General features: G+C 45.5%; 1 protein-coding gene across 2 annotated transcripts; it reads left to right on the top strand.

Annotated features, from left to right (window-relative positions):
- Positions 1 to 506: 506 nt before the first annotated feature.
- Positions 507 to 17,631, top strand: LOC138821452 (induced myeloid leukemia cell differentiation protein Mcl-1 homolog). Of its 2 annotated transcripts, none has more exons than XM_070013677.1 (3): positions 507 to 1,778; positions 2,122 to 2,369; positions 15,747 to 17,631. In XM_070013677.1, exons 1-3 carry the CDS (start codon positions 1,094 to 1,096, stop codon positions 15,852 to 15,854), a joined length of 1,041 nt encoding a protein of 346 aa, XP_069869778.1. In that variant the 5' UTR covers positions 507 to 1,093; the 3' UTR covers positions 15,855 to 17,631. The 2 variants fall into 2 exon arrangements, with proteins under 2 accessions (XP_069869778.1, XP_069869777.1); XM_070013676.1 differs by lacking the exon at positions 15,747 to 17,631 and adding an exon at positions 3,128 to 6,105 and having other exon boundaries at positions 812 to 1,778.
- The last annotated feature ends 861 nt before the right edge of the window (positions 17,632 to 18,492 follow it).

Below are 18,492 nucleotides of genomic sequence, written 5' to 3'. Positions count from 1 at the left end.
AGCCCGAATGGTTCTTTTTTTAAGTATTATTTTTATTCAAATCCATGGTGTGTTCCTATTTCAAAACACTGCTGGGGCTGAAAGTGAGGAAAAAAATGGTGTGCAAAATGATTCCAAGTCCCACAGACTGGGGATGTGGCTTAGTGGTAGAGTGCTTTGTCTAGCATGCATGAAGCTCCAGGTTCGATTCCTCAGTACCACATACACAGAAAAAGTCGTAAGTGGTGCTGTGGCTCAAATGGTAGTGTGCTAGCCCTGGGCAAAAGCAGCTCAGGGACAGTGCCCAGGCCTTGAGTTCAGTCCCCAGGACCGGCAAAATAATAATAATAATATTAATTCCAAGGGCTGGGAAGGTGGCTCAGTGGTAGAGCGCTTGCCTTGCATGCATGAGGCCCTGGGTTCGATTCCTCAGCACCACATAAGCAGAAAAAGTCAGAAGTGGCACTGTGGCTCAAGTGGTAGAGCGCTAGCCTTGAGCTGAAGAACCGACAAAAAAAAACAAAAACAAATAAAATCTCCAATAATAATAATAATAATTCCAAGTCCCCACGGTGCCCGTGACTTAGTCCTGTCACCTGACTTACTCCCCATGCACTACAGAACTTCCCCATCCCCTTTCCTTAACCCTCCGAGCGACGAAATGGTTAAGCCAGGCTAGGTCAAAAACCACCACCACAACAAAATAAAAGCCCCCTGGCACAAAACAGCCGGTGTGTCAGAGTCCAGTTAGTCAACGACCCAGCCACGAGGACGCCCCGCAGGTCCAGGCGGGCAGAGCCCCGAGGGCTCGAGGTCCAGCCCTCCAAGCCGTCGTTATGTAACCGGCCGCCAGCTGCCGGACCGGAAGGCCCCAGCCCGGCCGGGCCGGCCCCGCCCCTGCTGCTCGGTGCCGTGCGCAGCTCTCCGGAAGCTCCCGCCCCTTTCCCCTTTTATGGGAGCAAACAGCTTCGTTTCTCTGACGCCACGGCGTCGCGCTGGCCCTAAAACCGCGATCTAGGAGCAGCTCCCTCACTCCTTACTTCCGCTTCCTCAAAGTAAGGAGTCGCGGCCTTCCCCGTTCTGGTCAGGGCGGCGGCAGCTGGAGCGGCAGGCAATGTTTGGCCTCAGAAGAAACGCGGTAATCGGACTCAACTTCTACTGTGGGGGCGCCGGGCTGGGCGCCGGCAGCGGGGCCGCCGCCGCTCCGGGAGGGCGGCTCTTGACCGCGGAGGAGGCCACTGCCCGGCGGGAGGCGGGGGGAGGGGAAGCCGGCGCGGGGATTGGCGGAAGCGCCGGCGCGAGCCCCTCGACCACCCTGGCGCCGGACGCCCGGAGGGTCGCGCGTCCCGCGCCCATTGGCGCCGAGGCCCCCGACGTCACCGGGACCCCAACTAAGCGGGTGTTCTTCGCGCCCACCCACCGTGCGCCGACGCCGGACGAGATGGAAGCCGCGGCCGCCGGCGCCATCATGTCGCCCGAAGAGGAGCTGGACGGCTATGAGCCCGAGCCCCTGGGGAAGAGGCCGGCCGTCCTGCCCCTGCTGGAGCTGGTCGGGGAGGCCAGTAAGAGCTCGCGCACGGACGGCTCGCTCCCTTCCACGCCGCCTCCAGCGGAGGAGGAGGACGACGAGTTGTACCGGCAGTCGCTGGAGATTATCTGTCGCTACCTTAGGGAGCAAGCCACGGGCGCCAAGGACGCCAAGCCGCTGGGTGGGGCCGGCGCGGCCAGCAGGAAGGCGCTGGAGACCCTGCGGCGGGTCGGGGACGGGGTGCAGCGCAACCACGAGACGGCCTTCCAAGGTAAGGCGTCCTCAGACACCGCGGCCGCGCGCCCCCCTCTTCCCTCCAGTCTCTCCCGCGCCCCAAACCAGTCCCGGGGTGTGAGGAGGTCGATCCTGTTTCTAAAACCAGAACATTCTGGTCGTGAGTCATTGTTTCCGCCCATCGCAATTCTTTTGGAAACAGCAGTTGGCGTTCAAAGACCGGAAAGGGTGGGATGTCAGTGTTCCAGCGGGGTCGGCCTGAGTTGTGTGAAGAGCCCAGAGAGTTGATTTTCCCCCCGCCGCCGGTGGGCAGGGGAGCGGTGCCCTGGTTCAGACAAAGGAGGCCATTGAGGACCTTGCATGCTTTCTCTTCCTCTCAGGCATGCTTCGGAAACTGGACATCAAAAACGAAGACGATGTCAAATCTTTATCTCGAGTGATGATCCATGTTTTCAGTGACGGCGTAACAAACTGGGGTAGGATTGTGACTCTAATTTCTTTCGGTGCCTTTGTGGCCAAACACTTGAAGAGTATAAACCAAGAAAGCTGCATCGAACCGTTAGCAGAAAGTATCACAGATGTACTCGTAAGGACAAAACGGGACTGGCTAGTCAAACAAAGAGGCTGGGTAAGTTTGCCTTAAGGTTGAAGTGGGCCTTGGAGTGGAAGAGTTTTGAAGGAGAAGGGTGGGATGGCTGGAGGTTTTATGATGCTCCACCCAGTTTGCAAACTTTTTTAAACTTAGAGATCTCTTGTTGCTGGTTAACTAATGGGCTGGTTAACTAATGGGCTTGTGGTGTGGGAGTTAGGGGGTGGGGGGAGTGGTATGTTGGTCTTGAACTGTATCAAAAGCCTTGGTTTTCTGCAGATTATTCATGTTGTAATTCAGTTGAATAATCTTCAGATCATTGCATTCAAACCAAATACCTTTCTAAGAGCTTCTTCATTTTGATTGAAAACGGGTTGGTGCCTGCGGCTTGAACATACTAGCTAGGTGGTTCTGGTGAAGGGTGTACTCAACCACAGTGAGAAACTGTAACCCTATTGGGTGAGGTGTTGTGTGTTGGGAATGTGAGCAAAGTTGCGAGTTTTTGTCTTTTATCTAAACATTGGGAACTGTCATAGTCCTTTTGTCTAGATTATGCTCATATGACCCAAGGTAGCACAGTAAAATTAAGTTTTAACTGCTGTAGGTGCCCACTTACTGAAGGACTCTGGAAATTTTGCTTTCTCCAAGCCCTGGAGTAAACAATTGTTATATGGTGGTTTGTGTGGGTAATGTGGGGGAAGTACTCTAGATATTCTAATCTTTTTTTCTACTGTTAAGATAGCAGAAACCCATGCTTGAAAATGTGCTTTTTTGTTTTGTTTTGTTTTGTTTTCTAGGATGGGTTTGTGGAGTTCTTCCATGTAGAGGACCTAGAAGGCAGCATCAGAAATGTGCTGCTGGCTTTTGCAGGTGTTGCTGGAGTAGGAGCTGGTTTGGCATATCTCATAAGATAGCCATATAAGTGCAATAGTAGACTTTTAACCAACTCCAGCCACCAAAACTACATACATCTGTGAAATCAAATGTATTTATGAACTTGGACTTCAAGCTGCCCAGGCTGTAACCTCCAAGAGTTCCATCCTAACAATGTAGCCAGAAAGAAAGTGGCAAGAGGATTATGGCTAACAAGAATAAATACGTGGGAAAACTAGTCCCCCTTGAAGAGTCACTGTCTGAAAGAAGCAAAGTTCACTTTGAGCAACAAGCAAACTTTGATTGGGAGGCCATGGAGAAAGACTTGGATTTAGTGAAGATGGTAGGGTGGAAGGACTTAACATCTTGTTTAAAACCAGAAAAGTGGCCAATAACTAGGCTTGCCAGAATTCATTAAATAGGCTGGCCAAATTCATTACTTTCTCTTATAGTGTTAAAAGCAAAGCACTAACAATGCCAGTGACCTTTGTAAAATGGATTTAAGCTAGAAGTAATCAAACTCTGACTAGAAGCCTCAGTACTGTACAACAGTGTGTGAAGGGAAGCTTTTTGCTTTCCCAGGTATATGTCTTGAAGACAAAGTCCGAGTGTTCAGGACTTTCATACCTGTTCTACTTTGACTTGGTTTGAATGATTCTTAGTTTATTAACCTAGTGATGGCCAAGAATACTTGACTTGAAGTTCACTAATTAGTTACCAATGCAGAATATCCTCAATTTTTAAGACAGAACAACTTGTAAATCTATTTGTCTGTAAAAATTGTATATATTTTTACAGAGTTTATTTCTTTGAACAACATAAAAGGAACTGAAGTCTTGAATTTAGTTTTTTTCATACCCTTTTGAAATTTTCAACTTCTGTAGTTAGGAATCTATTTCTTAAATCTTTTCTAAACTTTGTCCTGGTCTGTTCTAGAATGTATACAAAACCAATTGATGTAAGTGTGTGCAACCTGGTTGATAACTGTGTGGGCTTAATTTTCCAATCTGGTTTGGTAAGTATTCTTTGCATAGATTTTTCTTTGAGAACATGATTGAGAGATTGAGGAGTTAAAATTAGCCCTTTTGTTTTGTTAAATGTAGGTTTTCAATAATTGAGTGAAAGTGGAGTTTTATGGTTGGGGGAGGATTGGAATGGGCAAATGACTTTAAAATAATGGGCTCTGATTAGGCAACCACTCAACTGGAGTTCCTTCCATTTGACCTAATTTAACTAGGAAAACCTAAACTGAATTTATGAGCTCATCTTTAAAGCTTTTACTGAAAGATTTTCAGCTGTTCCAAGTGGGACTTAACTAGCAGTGTGTATATAAAAAGATCACATCAGGTGGATAAGAGACATTTGATCCCTGTTTACTTAATAAATTGTAAAATGACGGCTTGGAAAAAGCAGGCTAGAGTCTTAACCATGGTGCTATTATGTGGCTTGCTTGTTAAATACAGGTTTAAGCCTGGTATTATCAATAAAACGTACTTACTGTTTCTTTCTATTAATGATTCCCAAGCTTTGTCTTGAATTTGTCATTGGTATCTGTTTGGATTTCAGACCTGATGTACTATTGAACTTAATCTTTAACTTCTTGGCCTTCCTTGAGATATTTGCTGCTTGTTACAGATATTTATATTGTTTTTACATCTTTACTCTGCCATCCCTGAACCTCTGTAGCCCTTGTAGTTTTCTACATTATGAATCCCCCTCTGGAAACATACGCAACATAAACGTACATACACCTCTCAGGAGCGGACAGACCATCTCTCATGAATTGATAATCTTGGGAGGTGATAATACTTCCCTCCTTCATGAGTGCTTTGACAAGCTTGGGGGTGAAAGGGAGTCTGTTTTCCTTGGTGTCTTTTAGTTGATTTATCCCATCTTTGAGTAAGAAGTTTCAAAAGTCCTCTTAGGAATTTTCAGAAGGGAGAACATCATTTTGTATGCTTTCTCTAAAGTTTCCTTTGCTTGAATGTGCTCACTTAAATTTTATATAAAGATGGGCTCAGTTAAACCTCAAAGAGTAATATATAAAAGCTACTTTTAAAACTGAAGAAAGCTCTATGTTGCAACTAGGGACATTTGAAAGCTTCAGAATATGACCTTTAGTCTGTGGACTCCAGATAAAAATAGGCATGAATAAAATGACTAAGAATGTAATTGGTAAGAATTGCCCTGCCTGCCTGTCTGTCTTGGAGCTATTAAGGTCATCTTGTTAGAGCTCTTTTTACCCATGTATTTATCATTCTTGATCATAACCATTTATTTATATCATGTCTATCTCTAAGGACCTAAAGCACTTTATTTAGTTTTTAAATGGACAGAAGATCTTGTTAAGGTGACTAGAAGGCCTATGCCCCCCTCCCCCATATCCAGTTGTGGAAATGCAAATTGTACAGAAATGCAAATTGGTGTTTAGGAGCCCTACTTCCCCAACTCACTAGGTATGACTGCTGAAATATAGACAGGATCTTAGTTGATGTTTTAGGTCCAGAGCAGTGAGAGCTCTTTTTAGGAGAGCCCAGGTGGTTTGGGAAGGAAGGAGCAGATTGTTAGGGAGAAGAGGAATGTGGTCTAAGTGCTGACTAGGTGCATAGTTCAGGCACATCCTCCAGAATGGAAAGGGAGGGGCTGCTTGGAAAAATGGCTCTCTCAGCAACTTGTCTTATACTTCTCTCAGGGAAAAACATGCAGTCTTCTAGTATTGTTTGTGTACGTTCTATTTGGGGGGTAAACACCTTGGTTCTGGTTAAACAGCTAGTGTTTTTGACAGCTGTTCCAGGAAGGGTTAGGACCAACTGCAAATTAATGTGGGTTGTAAACTAGTATGTTTCCCTAACTTCCTGTTCTTCCTAAAAAACAAATAAATCTGTTTTTTTTTCAAATGTGAGGTGTGGTATGGGTCTTTTCTAATTACCCTTCATCCTTCCCTCTTTTAATAGCCTTTTAGGAATTTAGTTGAGCAAATATGGGTAGGTGAATTAAAAACAAAGTCAAACAAAGCTGCTTTACCTTAGAACAAAGGACCTTTTGTTTAAAAGTTTGTGATTAAATACTGATTCACTTTGGAGTAATTCCTGATTTTTTTTTCCTGTGCTTTTATTTATTTCAAGGCAGATATTGCTCTGTAGACTAGACTGTTTGGTCTCATGATCTACCTCATCTTTCTTAGTGCTTACATAATGTTACAGGCATGCAATCCTTGTCCTAATTTTTCTTTAAGGTAAAGACTTTACCACTTTCTCCATCTCTCATCCTATATCTTTTGAGGTGAAAATAACCTTACAAGAGTTTTGATAACCTTACAAGAGTTTTGATGAAGCTTTTGATACTGTTTGTCTTTACACTCACTCCCCCCCCTTTCCACTACCAAAAAGGAAGTAAGAATGAGCAGGCTAATTTCAAAAATCTTACCCTGTTATCTTGAAAGGAGCTGAATCACCATGGAAATGTGCAAATAATGCAGTTTGCATATTGATGTTTAGCCTTGAGCTCCAAACAGCTTGCAAACAAGTTTCTACCTTTCCCACTCAATTTTGCCTGTAAACATATCCCCCTTTCTAGATCCTCACCACCAGAAGGCAGCAGCTTTTATCATTACCAAGTAAGTGCAAGTGTGGTGATGGTGGTGGAGAATAACATCGATGGAAGACAGAAGGCCCCAAATCTAGCCAGTGTCTCATGCCTTTAATCTTAACCTACACAAGAAGCTGAGATCTGAGGATTATGGTTCAAAGTCAGCCTGGGCAAGGAAAGTCTGTGAGACTTAACTCCAATTAACCACTAGAAGACCAGAAATGGCACTGTGGCTCAAGTGGTAGAGCGCTCCCCTTGAGCTGAACTGCTCAAGGACAGTGGCTAGGCCCAGAATTCAAGCCCTGCAACCCACAAGAAAAAATAACAAAAAAGAGCTAAGGGATAGAACCTGGCCTATCCCTTAAGCCCCATTACCAGCATACAAAATTGGGCTGTGATATGAAGCCTCTTTTTAAACATTCCATCAACAGCTTGAAAACAGGTTCCTGTATAGATCTAAAACAGCACCGGGGGACAGGGAATGTGGCTTGGTGTTTGCCCAGTGTGTGTGATGTCCTGGGTTCTACATACAAAGGAGGGGCTGGGAAGGTGGCTCAGTGGTAGAGCGCTTGCCTTGCATGTCACAGGTACTGGGTTCCATTCCTCAGCACCACATAAACAAAAAGCTGGAAGTGACACTGTGGCTCAAGTGGTAGAGTTCTAGCCTTGAGCTGAAGAGCTGAGGGACAGTGCCCAGGCCCAGACTTAGGCCCCATGACTGGACCCCCCCAAAAAAAGGAAAAATAAGCACCAGTCAAAAACAGCCCCAGCTCTTATCTCAACATAGGCATGAACCAGGCACAGGTGGATTGTTCAAGTCAGCCAGGGAAGGAAAGTCCAGGACATTCATTTCCAACTTAAAAAGTGGAGCTTTTTTGGAAAGTGGAGCTGTGGCTCAAGTGGTAGAGCACTAGCCTTGAGCAAAACAACTCAGGGACAGTGCCCAAGACCCACAATATTAAAAAAAAAAAAAAAAAAAGGCTAGGAAGGTGGCTCAGTGGTAGAGCGCTTGCCTTGCATGCCTGAGGCTCTGGTTTCGATTCCTTAGCACCACATAAGAAAAAAGCTGGAAGTGGTGCTATGGCTCAAGTGGTAGAGTGCTAGCCTTGAGCTGAAGAGCTGAGGGACAGCACCCAGGTCCAGAGTTCGGGCCCCACGACCGGACCCCCCACCCCCCCAAAAAAAGGCATGGTGACCTGTTCCTGTAATATATTAAGTGCGAGGCATAGGATTGTAGTGATGGACCCCCCACCCCAAAAAACTAAAGCAAAGACTGGGAGTATGGCTTATGAAGCCCTAGTACCAAAAGAAAGAAAGAAAAAGATTAAAAAGCTGTTCTGAGGTGCTGGGAAGGTGGCTCAGTGGTAGAGCGCTTGCCTTGCATGCATGAGGCCCTGGGTTTGATTTCTCAGCACCACATAAACACAAAAAGCCAGCAATGACATTGTGGCTCAAGTGGTAGAGCACTAGCCTTGAGCTGAAGAGCTGAGGGACAGAAGAAGTTCAAGCCCCATAACTGACCCCCCCCCTCCCCCGTCCTCCCCCTAAAAAAAAGCTGTTCTGAAATCCTAGCTACCCAAGCTCAGATCTGAGCAGGTTTGTGAAACCCTCTATCTCCCAATTAGCCAGCAAAAAGCTGAAAATGGAGGTAACTCAACTTTGAGGATCACAGTTCAAAGCCAAGGCTGGTTAACTACAAAAAGTTGAAAGTGGAACTGTGGCTCAACTGGTAGAGCTCCAGCATTGAGCACAAAACCTCAGGGATTGCACCTAAGCCCAGAGTTCAAGTTGCAGGACTGGCAAAAAAAAACCCAGGGGATGTGGCTTAGTAGTAGAGTAGAGTGCTCACCTAGCATGCGAGAAGACCTTGGTTGGATTCCTCAATACCATATAAACAGAAAAGGCTGGGGTGCTGGGAAGGTGGCTCAGTGGTAGAGCGCTTGCCTTGCATGCCTGAGGCCCTGAGTTTGATTCCTCAGCACTACATAAGCAAAAAGAAAAAAGCCGGAAGTGGCACTGTGGCTCAAGTGGTAGAGCTCTAGCCTTGAGCTGAAGAGCTGAGGGACAGCGCCCAGGCCCAGAGTTCAGGCCCCACGACCGGACCCAAAAAATAAAATAAAAATGAAATTAAAAAAAAAAAAACAAAAACAGAAAAAGCTGGAAGTGGTGCTGTGGCTCAAGTGATAGAGTGCTAGCCTTGAGGAAAAGACCCCCCGAGTTCAGGTCCCAGGACTGGCAAAAAACAAAACAAAATAGAAGGGTCAAATAGTAACTAGGTAACGTGAATCACCTGATGATCAACACTTCCCTTAACTGGACACCAGACTTTCAGTTCTTTTTTTTTTTCTTTGAGACTGTCTCAACATCCTCACCACCCCCAACACACAAACCTCCCACTTCCAAGCTGACTGCTAGGGATGGAGCCCAGGGCCTGTGGGTGCTAGGCAAACACTTCTACTGAGCTGCATTCTAAAACCACTTTTTATTTTCTTAAAAGTGACTATATTTTTCAGGGGTGGGGGATGCTGGGTTTAAACTCAGGGCCTTACACCTACCAAGTGCAAGCTCTATACTTACCTACCTGTGTACTCCAGACCTACCTGTTTGTGATTTTAGAGCCAGCTCTTCATACTGTTTGGGGAAAAAAAAATATATCAGGAGGGAAGGTGTTAGTTGTAGGTAGTGTTTAGTATTTTCAAGACTCAATGTCAAGATCCTAGCACCTTCCCAATTTTTTTTCTATAAAATAACGTGAAGTAACTACAACTGGTGCATATCATGGCTACAGCCAGATGTCCATAGCACAGGCCTTTAATTCCTGTAGCTCAAGGTCATTACCTACTAATCTAGTGATCATCTTTACTTGTTCAAACATATCAGAAACTTTTGTCTTCACCAACCTTCCAAGCATACTTCAAAGAAAGGCTTCTTAGTATCCAGATTTAAGAACTTAATTCTGTTCCTCTTCCTTAGTTTCAAAGTCGTTACTGTGTTATCTTGGTTAAGGGAAGCATGACTTTTTTGGGGGGGGAGGGTGTCTGGTCGTGGGGCCTGAACTCTGGGCCTGGGCGCTGTCCCTCAGCTCTTCAGCTCAAGGCTAGCGCTCTACCGCTTGAGCCACAGCGCCACTTCCAGCTTTTTTCTTTTTTCCTTATGTGGTACTGAGGAATCGAACCCAGGACCTGTGGCATGCAAAGCAAGCACTCTACCACTGAGTCACCTTCCCAGCCCCGGAAGCATGACTTTTAAAAGCTGAGGGCTAGGAATTTGTCTCCTGGCAGATTTAGCGAACACCTTAGAATTCAGGATATTTTTCTTGGCAAGATGATGGCTACTACTGGAGTTTGCCAGATAGGTGCTCTACCCTTTGAGCTAAGACCACATTCCTTTTTGCTTTAGTTACTTCTCAGGTAGGGCCTCATGTTTTGCGCTGGCCTTGGACAGAGATCCTAGTTAACCTTCCTGCCTTCTTCACAACTGGGATGGCAGATGTGCCGTCACACTCAGCCTATTGGTTGAGATTGGGTCTAAAGACCTTTTTGCTTGGTCTGTCCTCAGCCATGTGTCTTCCTGAATACCACTGTGAGCCACTGTACCCAGCATTCCACCCCCCACACCTTCTCCATTTTGTTTCATTGTGTTGCCCAGATTCCAATTCCTGCACTCTAGCTGAGACTGCAGGCATGTCTTACAGTGCTAGTCTAGAATTCTTTTTTTATTTGGAAGAGAAGTGCCAGGGTAGTATTCAGGGTGTTGCACATACTAGGTAGATAGTCTTATCACTTGACTCTCACCTCCAGCCCAGAGAATTACTTACTGGTAATTTTTATGCTGTTTATAAAAAGGAATATGGGCACCCATGGCCTCCGTCATACAATCCTAGCTACTCTGTAGAGGCTGAGATCCAGCCTTTGTCATATAGACAAATCTGAGAGGTTCTTTATCTCCAATTTAACTATTCAAACAATGGGAAGCTCAAGTGGTAGAGAACCAGCTGGGAGAGGAAAAGGCTGAAGAAGAGCTAGAAGCCCTGATTTCTAGCTCCAGTTCTGGCGCAAAGAAAAATTGCATCAAGTTTTACCATATTTTAGATACACATATGTTGTGTTTTTCTTAGAATAGCCTCTCTTTCCCCAACCCCACCGAAGAAACCTCAAGAAAAAAAGAAGGAATAAGCTGGGTGCTGGTGGCTCACGCCTGTAATCCTAGCTACTCAGGAGGCTAAGATCAGAGGATCATGGTTCAAAGCCAGCCCCGGCAGGGAAGTCCATGACACACTTATCTCCAATAAACCACTCAGAAAACCGGAAGTGGAGCTGTAGCTCAAGTGGTAGAGCACTTGCCTTGAGCTGAAGAGCTGAAGGACAGTGCCCAAGTCCAGAGTTCAAGCCCCATGACTGACCAAAAAAAAAAAAAAAAGGAATAGAACAAATCAAGGCATGAACTTCCAAAGTAGAGAACTGACAGGTATAATAGTACACTCCTTATAAACACAGCTACTCAGGAAGCTAAGGAAGCATTGTGAGATTGAAGTCAGTTGGGATACATGACAGAGACCTTGTCTCAAAAAAAAAAAAAAAAGCTGGGTGCTGGTGGCTCACGCCTGTAATCCTAGCTACTCAGGAGGCTGAGATCTGAGGATCACGGTTCAAAGCCAGCTTGAGCAGGAAAGTCTGTGAAACTCTTGCCTCCAGTAGAAACCACCAGAAAACCGGAAGTGGCGCTGTAGCTCAAGTGGTAAAGCGCTAGTCTTGAGCTGAAGAGCTGAGGGACAGTGCCCAGGCCCAGAGTTAAAGCCCCATGACCGACCCAAAAAAAAAACAACCAAAACTGTGCTCCAGTCTGTCACACCTAGAATCCTAGCTATTCAGGAGGCTGAGAATCCTAGTTCAAAGCTACCCTGGGCAGAAGTTTGTGAGACACTTTTCTCCAATAAATTACAAAAAAAGCTGGGAGTAGACCTGTGGCTCAAATGGTTAGAGAAAAAAATCTAAGTTATAGTGCACACACACACACATACACACACACACACACACGCACACACACACACATTTGGAGTCTGGACCCTAGAGGAAATGGCATGCAATGAGGCATAGTTAGTGAAAGAACCTTGGAGTATTTTGGTGGGGGTTGGGGTGGGGGGAGGGTGTTGGTAGTTTAATGTCATCCCTGCATTTCTCCTGGCTATACTTGGTGATTGTGGTGTATCTTCAAACTCTCATTTGGGGGCATTATATATGATAAAGGAAACACTGGTAGGGAAAAGTATCTCTGGTCTAAATAGAACTTTAAATAGGGTATAAATGACATAGGATTGAATAGACTACATTTAGTAAGTAAAATATGGTTTCTTCTACTGTGTAAAGTGGTGAGCCTAAACACAATCAGCACCATAACCATCTTCGCAGCTAGGCTGGAGGAGTTGGTGCTGCAAACTGATTTGAGGTTACCCTTGCTTTTTTTTGGGGGGGGGGAGGGTCCAGTTGTGGGGCCTGAACTCTGGGCCTGGGCGCTGTCCCTCAGCTCTTCAGCTCAAGGCTAGCGCTCTACCACTAGAGCCACAGTGCCACTTCCGGCTTTTTTCTTTTTTCTTATGTGGTGCTGAGGAATAGAACCCAAGGGCCTCAGGCATGCAAGGCAAGCGCTCTACCACTGAGCCACCTTCCCAGCCCAAGCCCTTGCTTTTTATTTGTGCCAGCCTTGAGGTTTGAACTTAAGGCCTGTCCCTGAGCTTTTGTGCTCAAGGCTAGCACTATACAACTTTGAGCTGTAGCTCCACTTCTGGCTTTTTGGTGGTTAATTGGAAATAAGAGTCTCATGCACTTTCCTGCCCTGGCTGGCTTTGAATCATGATTCTCAGATCTCAGTCTCCTGAGTAGCTAGGATTACAGGCGTGAGCCACAGCGCCCAGCTTGAAGTTGCCCTTGTTGGTGTTAGAGCAGCACCTGTTAGGCTAGCTCACTTATGCCTCACTAATTTTCTGATTCTTTACCTTCTGATCATAGAACCAAGCAAAGGAAATAAATTTTAGGTATAGGGCCGAGAACAGTGTGTTTTCTGCAGAACAGAATTTCATTTATTTATAGCCTGAGAGTTACTTAGCTGGACCCCAAAATGCTGAATGGTGTCTCCCGCTGTCCCTAATCTTATTCCCGTGGGAGTCTCAATTACTGCTATTCACATCCTGATTCAAAAAAAAAAAAAAAAAAACCAGTTTGCTCTGGCTGGCCAGACTTCCCCACAGGCTGCATTCTTACCCATGAGCTCATTGTTTTGGCTTGTTTGCTGGTATAAATCCAAAGCCTGTGCCAGAGGTCTCAGCTCAGCCCCCTAACTGGCTGGGACTGCATTCCATTCAGAATTTCACCACCCCCACTTGGTGTTCTTCCCGCCCTCCTGTGGTCACATGTGTGTGTGTGTTTATTCTAGTGAGTCTGGGACAAGGTGAGCTGGGAAAGAACCACTGAAGCTGGCAAGGAAAAAAAATATTTGTTAGGTTGAACTTTATACATTCTGGGGGCAGGTGATCACAGCAATGCACACCACTGCAGTGGAGTCTTGCAGTTTGGAAGAGATTAATCTTAACTTCCCCATTTATATACCGACGTTTAGTTAGTTTGGTAACTGGGTGTCACTGTTGCCCAAGCTGGCCTCAAACTGAGCTCAAGTGATCCTCTTACCTCAGTTGTTCCAAATAGTATCTGTGACTATAGGCTTACAACTGTTGTACCTGGTTTTTGCCCCACTTTATTTTAATTAAGAAATGCCCTAAAAAGCCGGGTGTAGCGGTTTAAGTCTGTAATCCTAGCAAATTGGAAGGTAAAGATTAGGGGATTCTGGTTTGAGGCAAGTCTGGGCATAAAAGTTCAAGAGACTCCATCTCAACCAATGGCAGGGTATGGTGTCATGCATACCATCCCAGTGAAAAACTGAAGCACAAACAGGACTGCACTCCAGGCTAGCTTGAGCATAAAGTAAGACCCTGTCTTGAAAATAACCAATCCAAAAAGGGATTGGAGGGCTGGGAATGTGGCTCAGTGGTAGAGTGCTTGCCTTGTATGCATGAGGCCCTGGGTTTGATTCCTCAGCACCACATAAGCAGAAAAAGCCAGAAGTGGCTCTGTGGCTGAAGTGGTAGAGCACTAGCCTTGAGCTGAAGAGCTGAGGGACAGCGCCCAGGCCCAGAGTTCAGGCACCAGAACTGACCACCACCCCCCTCAAAAAAAAAAAAAAAGATTCAAGATGTGGTTCAAGCAGATCCTCAGTTCAAAGTTCAGTATTATCAAAACCATCAAAGGCCAGGCATCTGTAGTGTATGCCTTTTAATACTCAGGAGGTTGAGATCCAGAGGATCAAGGTTCAAAGCCAGCCCAGACAGGAAAAAAAAAAGTCCAAAGATTTGTCTCACCAGGTGCCAGTGGCTCACTAGCTACTTAGGAGGCTGAGATCTGAGGATTGCTGTTCAACAAAGCCAGCACATGCAGGAAAGTCCGTGAGGGGCTGGGAATGTGGCTCAGTGATAGAGTGCTTGCTTGTCTTGCATGCATGATGCCCTGCGTTTAATTCCTTAGCACCACATAAGCAGAAAAAGCCAGAAGTGGTGTCTGGCTCAAGTGGTAGAATGCTAATTTTGAGCTGAAGAGCTGAGGGATAGCACCCAGGCCCAGAGTTCAGGCCCCACGACCAACAAAAAGAAAAAAAGAAAAGAAAGAAAGGAAAGTCTGTGAAACTCTTATCTCCAATAAACTACTAGAAAACCCGAAGCGGTGCTGTGGCTCAAGTGGTAGAGCACTCGCCTTGAGCTGAAGAGCTGAGGGACAGGGCTCAGGCCCAGAGTTCAAGCCCCACTACCAACCAAAAAAAAAAAAAAAAAAAAGATTTGTCTCCAAAATAGATAGCAAAAACCAGGATGGGGACATTGCTCAAGTAGTAAGGTGCCAGGCCCCAAATTCAAATCCCAGTACCAGGGGGGAAAATGCCCTGTAGTTTTTTCCTGTTTAGTAGGAAGATTTTGTCAAGAATTTTGTAATCTCCACTAATAAGCTTAAATGTTCAGATGTAGGGACAGAAAAGGGCATTCCCTGGAAAATCCTGACTTCCTATGCATCTTATTCCTGAATCTCTATCATGCATTCCTTCTTCAGATCACACCTCCACTCCTTAGGGTGCCAAGAGCAATTTCCACCCATTTGTATCCTTGGTATAAATGGGGGATAGCTACTGCTAAGAAAACAGCTGTTAGATTTCCTGCTCTGTTACTGTTTGTTACCAAGATTTCCTGAAGGGAAGATGTCTTTATTTCCTTTTGACCCTGGGAGCCCAAATTTAAGGAAAAGTGCAGACCTTAGGTAAAGGGCTATGGAAATCGTGATTCTGTCAACTTTCAAAGCTTTAGAGTAATACTGTCTGCTTCAGCAAGATGCTTCTTTCGGCTCCCCCCTCCTTTGCATCTTAAAAAAAAAAACAAGACACTGTAGACAGGCTCATTTCTCAGAAATCCCTCATGAGCAGGGAAACAACCTTGTGTTGAAATGAGGTTTTGTATGTGTTGTGTGGGGGTGGGGGAAAGAGACTGTTTTGAAATGACGTGGCTTTTATTTTCAGTTTGTTTTTTTTTTTTGTTGCTGTTGGGTTTTTTTTTTTTTTTTTTTTTTTTTTGTATTAGGGATCAAACCCAGGGTCTGGTACATGCTAAACATAAGTTTTCCCACTGAGCTATACGACAAGGCCTTGTTTTCAATTTTAAAGAACAACAGCTACCAAGGAGCCTTTGGCTGCCTCTTTGACATTCAAGTTTAAATTTTGGTACTTGGGATCTGGGCAGAGACAGGATGAAAGGCTCTGTTTTCTTTTTCCCTTTGAAAGGAGTATATAGCTATGATGGATATGTATCAGTGTTATTGGATGGAAGATAGATTTGGGCCTACAGCTGATGACTCGTGCCTGTAATCCTAGGGTTATGGTTCAAAGCCAGCCTGGGCAGAAAAGTCTGCAGAGACTTTCCACTTAACCAGAAAAAGTCAGCCTGAAGTTGTTGCACAAGTGGTAGAGAACCAGCTGTGAACAAGCAAGCCCAACAAGAACATGAGTGAATTCAAGCCCTGGAACCATCAAAATAAAAAGGATTTGGTAAGAAGTCACAGTTAGATTGTTTTCAAGGGAAAAAATGCAGTCACATGGCTTACAGATCATAACACACAACTTTGCCCTAGGGGGGGCCGGGGAGGGGAATCTGAGGGCTGGGAAGGTGGTTCAGTGGTAGAGCGCTTGCCTTGCATGCATGAGGCCCTGGGTTCGATTCCCCAGCACCACATAAACAAAAAGAAAAACAGCAGAAGTGGTGCTGTGGCTCCAGTGGTAGAGCGCTAGCCTTGAGCTGAAGAGCTGAGGGACAGCACCCAGGCCCAGAGTTCAGGCCCCACAACCGACAAAAAAAAAGAAAAAAGAAAAAAGAAAAAAATCTGCCACTCAATTAGTAATTCTTATTGCTTCTAATTCTATATATATAAGCCTATGTTTGCTTGATGGTGTGCCTTAAACAAAGACCATGCATACTAAAATTATTCACTGAACCCAAATATTTAATGTAATTGAAAAGAGTTCTAATTTCTTTCTTTTTCTTTTTTTGTCAGTCCTGGGGCTTGAAATCAGGGCCTGGGTGCTGTCCCTGAACTTTTTTGCTAGTGCTCTATCACTTTGAGCCACAGGACCACTTTTTTTGGAGGGGAGAGGGGGCATTGGAGGGGGTTGCTAGTCCTAGAGCTTTTTTTTTCTTTTTGGTCAGTTTTGGGGCTTGAACTCTGGGCCTGGGCGCTGTCCCTGTGCTCTTCAGCTCAAGGTGAGCACTCTACCTACTGCTTGAGCCACAGCACCACTTGCGCCACTTGCGGTTTTCTAGTGGTTTATTGGAGATAAGAGTCTCACGGAGGGCTGGGAAGTTGGCTCAGTGGTAGAGTGCTTGCCTTGCATGCATGAGGCCCTGGGTTCGATTCCTCAGCACCACATAAGCAAAAAGAAAAAACCCGGAAGTGGCTCTGTGACTCAAGTGGTAGAGTGCTAGCCTTGAGCTGAAGAGCTGAAGGACAGTGCCTAGGCCCAGAGTTCAGGCCCCACGACCGGACCCAAATAAAAAAAAAAAAAAAAAAGAGTCTCACGGACTTTCCTGCCCAGGCTGGCTTTGAACCTCGATCCTCAGATCTCAGCCTCCTGAGTAGCTAGGATTACAGGTGTGAACCACTGGCGCCTGCTGCCAGTCCTAGAGCTTTAACTCAGGGCCAGGACACTGTCCCTGAACTGCTGCTGCTTTTTCTTTTCTTTCTTTTTTTCTTTTCTTTTCTTTTTTTTTTTTTTGGTAGGTCTTGGGGCCTGAACTCTAGGCCTGGGCGCTGTCCCTCAGCTCTTCAGCTCAAGGCTAGCACTCTACCACTTGAGCCACAGGGCCACTTCCGGCTTTTTCTCTGTATGTGGTACTGAGGAATCAAACCCAGGGCTTTATTCATGCTAGACAAGCACTCTACCACTAAGCCACATTCCCAGCCCACCAGTTTTCTTGTGGTTATTTGGAGATAAAGAGTCTCAAGGACTTTCCTAGGCAGGCTTTGAGCCTCAGATCTCAGCCTCCTGAAATCTGGGGTTGGAAGCTAGCTGGGCCAGGAAAGGCTGTGAGACTCCAATAAACTACTCAAAAAAGCTAGAAGTGGCACTGTGGCTCAAGTGGTAGAGTGCCAGCCTTGAGCAAAAAGAAGCGTAGGGACAATGCCCAGGTCTTGAGTTCAGACCCTAGGAAAAAAAGTCCCAGTTTGAAAATTTTATTTTATTTTATTTTATTATGTGTGGGGTGGGGGGGGTGGGGGGGTGTATACTGGGTTTGAACTCAGGGCCTGTGAATTGTCCCTTAGATTTTTCACTCAAGGCTGGTGTTCTACAATTGAACCACAGCTCTATTTCCAGCTTTTTGGAGGTTAATTAGAGTTAAGAGTCTCATGGAATTCCCTGGTCAAATTGGTTTCAAATTGTGATCCTCAGATTTCAGCCTCTTAAGTAGGATTGTAGACAGGCATAAGCTACTGGCATCTGGCTGCCTTTATTGTGGTTTTTAAGAAAGAATATAGACACAATTTTTTTTTTGGGGGGGGGTCCGGTCGTGGGGCCTGAACTCTGGGCCTGGGCGCTGTTCCTCAGCTCTTCAGCTCAAGGCTAGCACTCTACCACTTGAGCCACAGAGCCACTTCCGGCTTTTTTTCTTTTTGCTTATGTGGTACTGAGGAATCGAACCCAGGGCCTCATGCATGCAAGGCAAGCGCTCTACCACTGAGCCACCTTCCCAGCCCCTCGACACAATTTTTTTTAAGCATTATAAAAATATAAGGAATCTTATTTTATTTATATTTTTATTTTTTTTTGTCAGTCGTGGGGCTTGAACTGAATCTTATTTTATTTATATTTTTATTTTTTTTGTCAGTCGTGGGGCTTGAACTCTGTGCCTGAGCGCTGTCCCTCAGCTCTTCAGCTCAAGGCTCGCACTCTACCACTTGAGCTACAGAGCCACTTCTGGTTTTCTGGTGGTTTATTGGAGATAAGAGTTTCACAGACTTTCCTGCCCAGGCTGGCTTTGAACCGAGATCCTCAGATCTCAGCCTCCTGAGTAGCTAGGATTATAGGTATGAGCCACCAGGGCCCGGCAATATAAGAAATTTTAGAA

This window comes from Dipodomys merriami, unplaced genomic scaffold (assembly GCF_024711535.1).
Source record: "Dipodomys merriami isolate MVZ:Mamm:240054 unplaced genomic scaffold, mDipMer1.0.p SCAF_92, whole genome shotgun sequence".
In the NCBI taxonomy this organism is placed as follows: domain Eukaryota; kingdom Metazoa; phylum Chordata; class Mammalia; order Rodentia; family Heteromyidae; genus Dipodomys; species Dipodomys merriami.
Note: the sequence above shows the minus strand (reverse complement) of the source record. Positions and strands in the feature narration are given on the sequence as shown.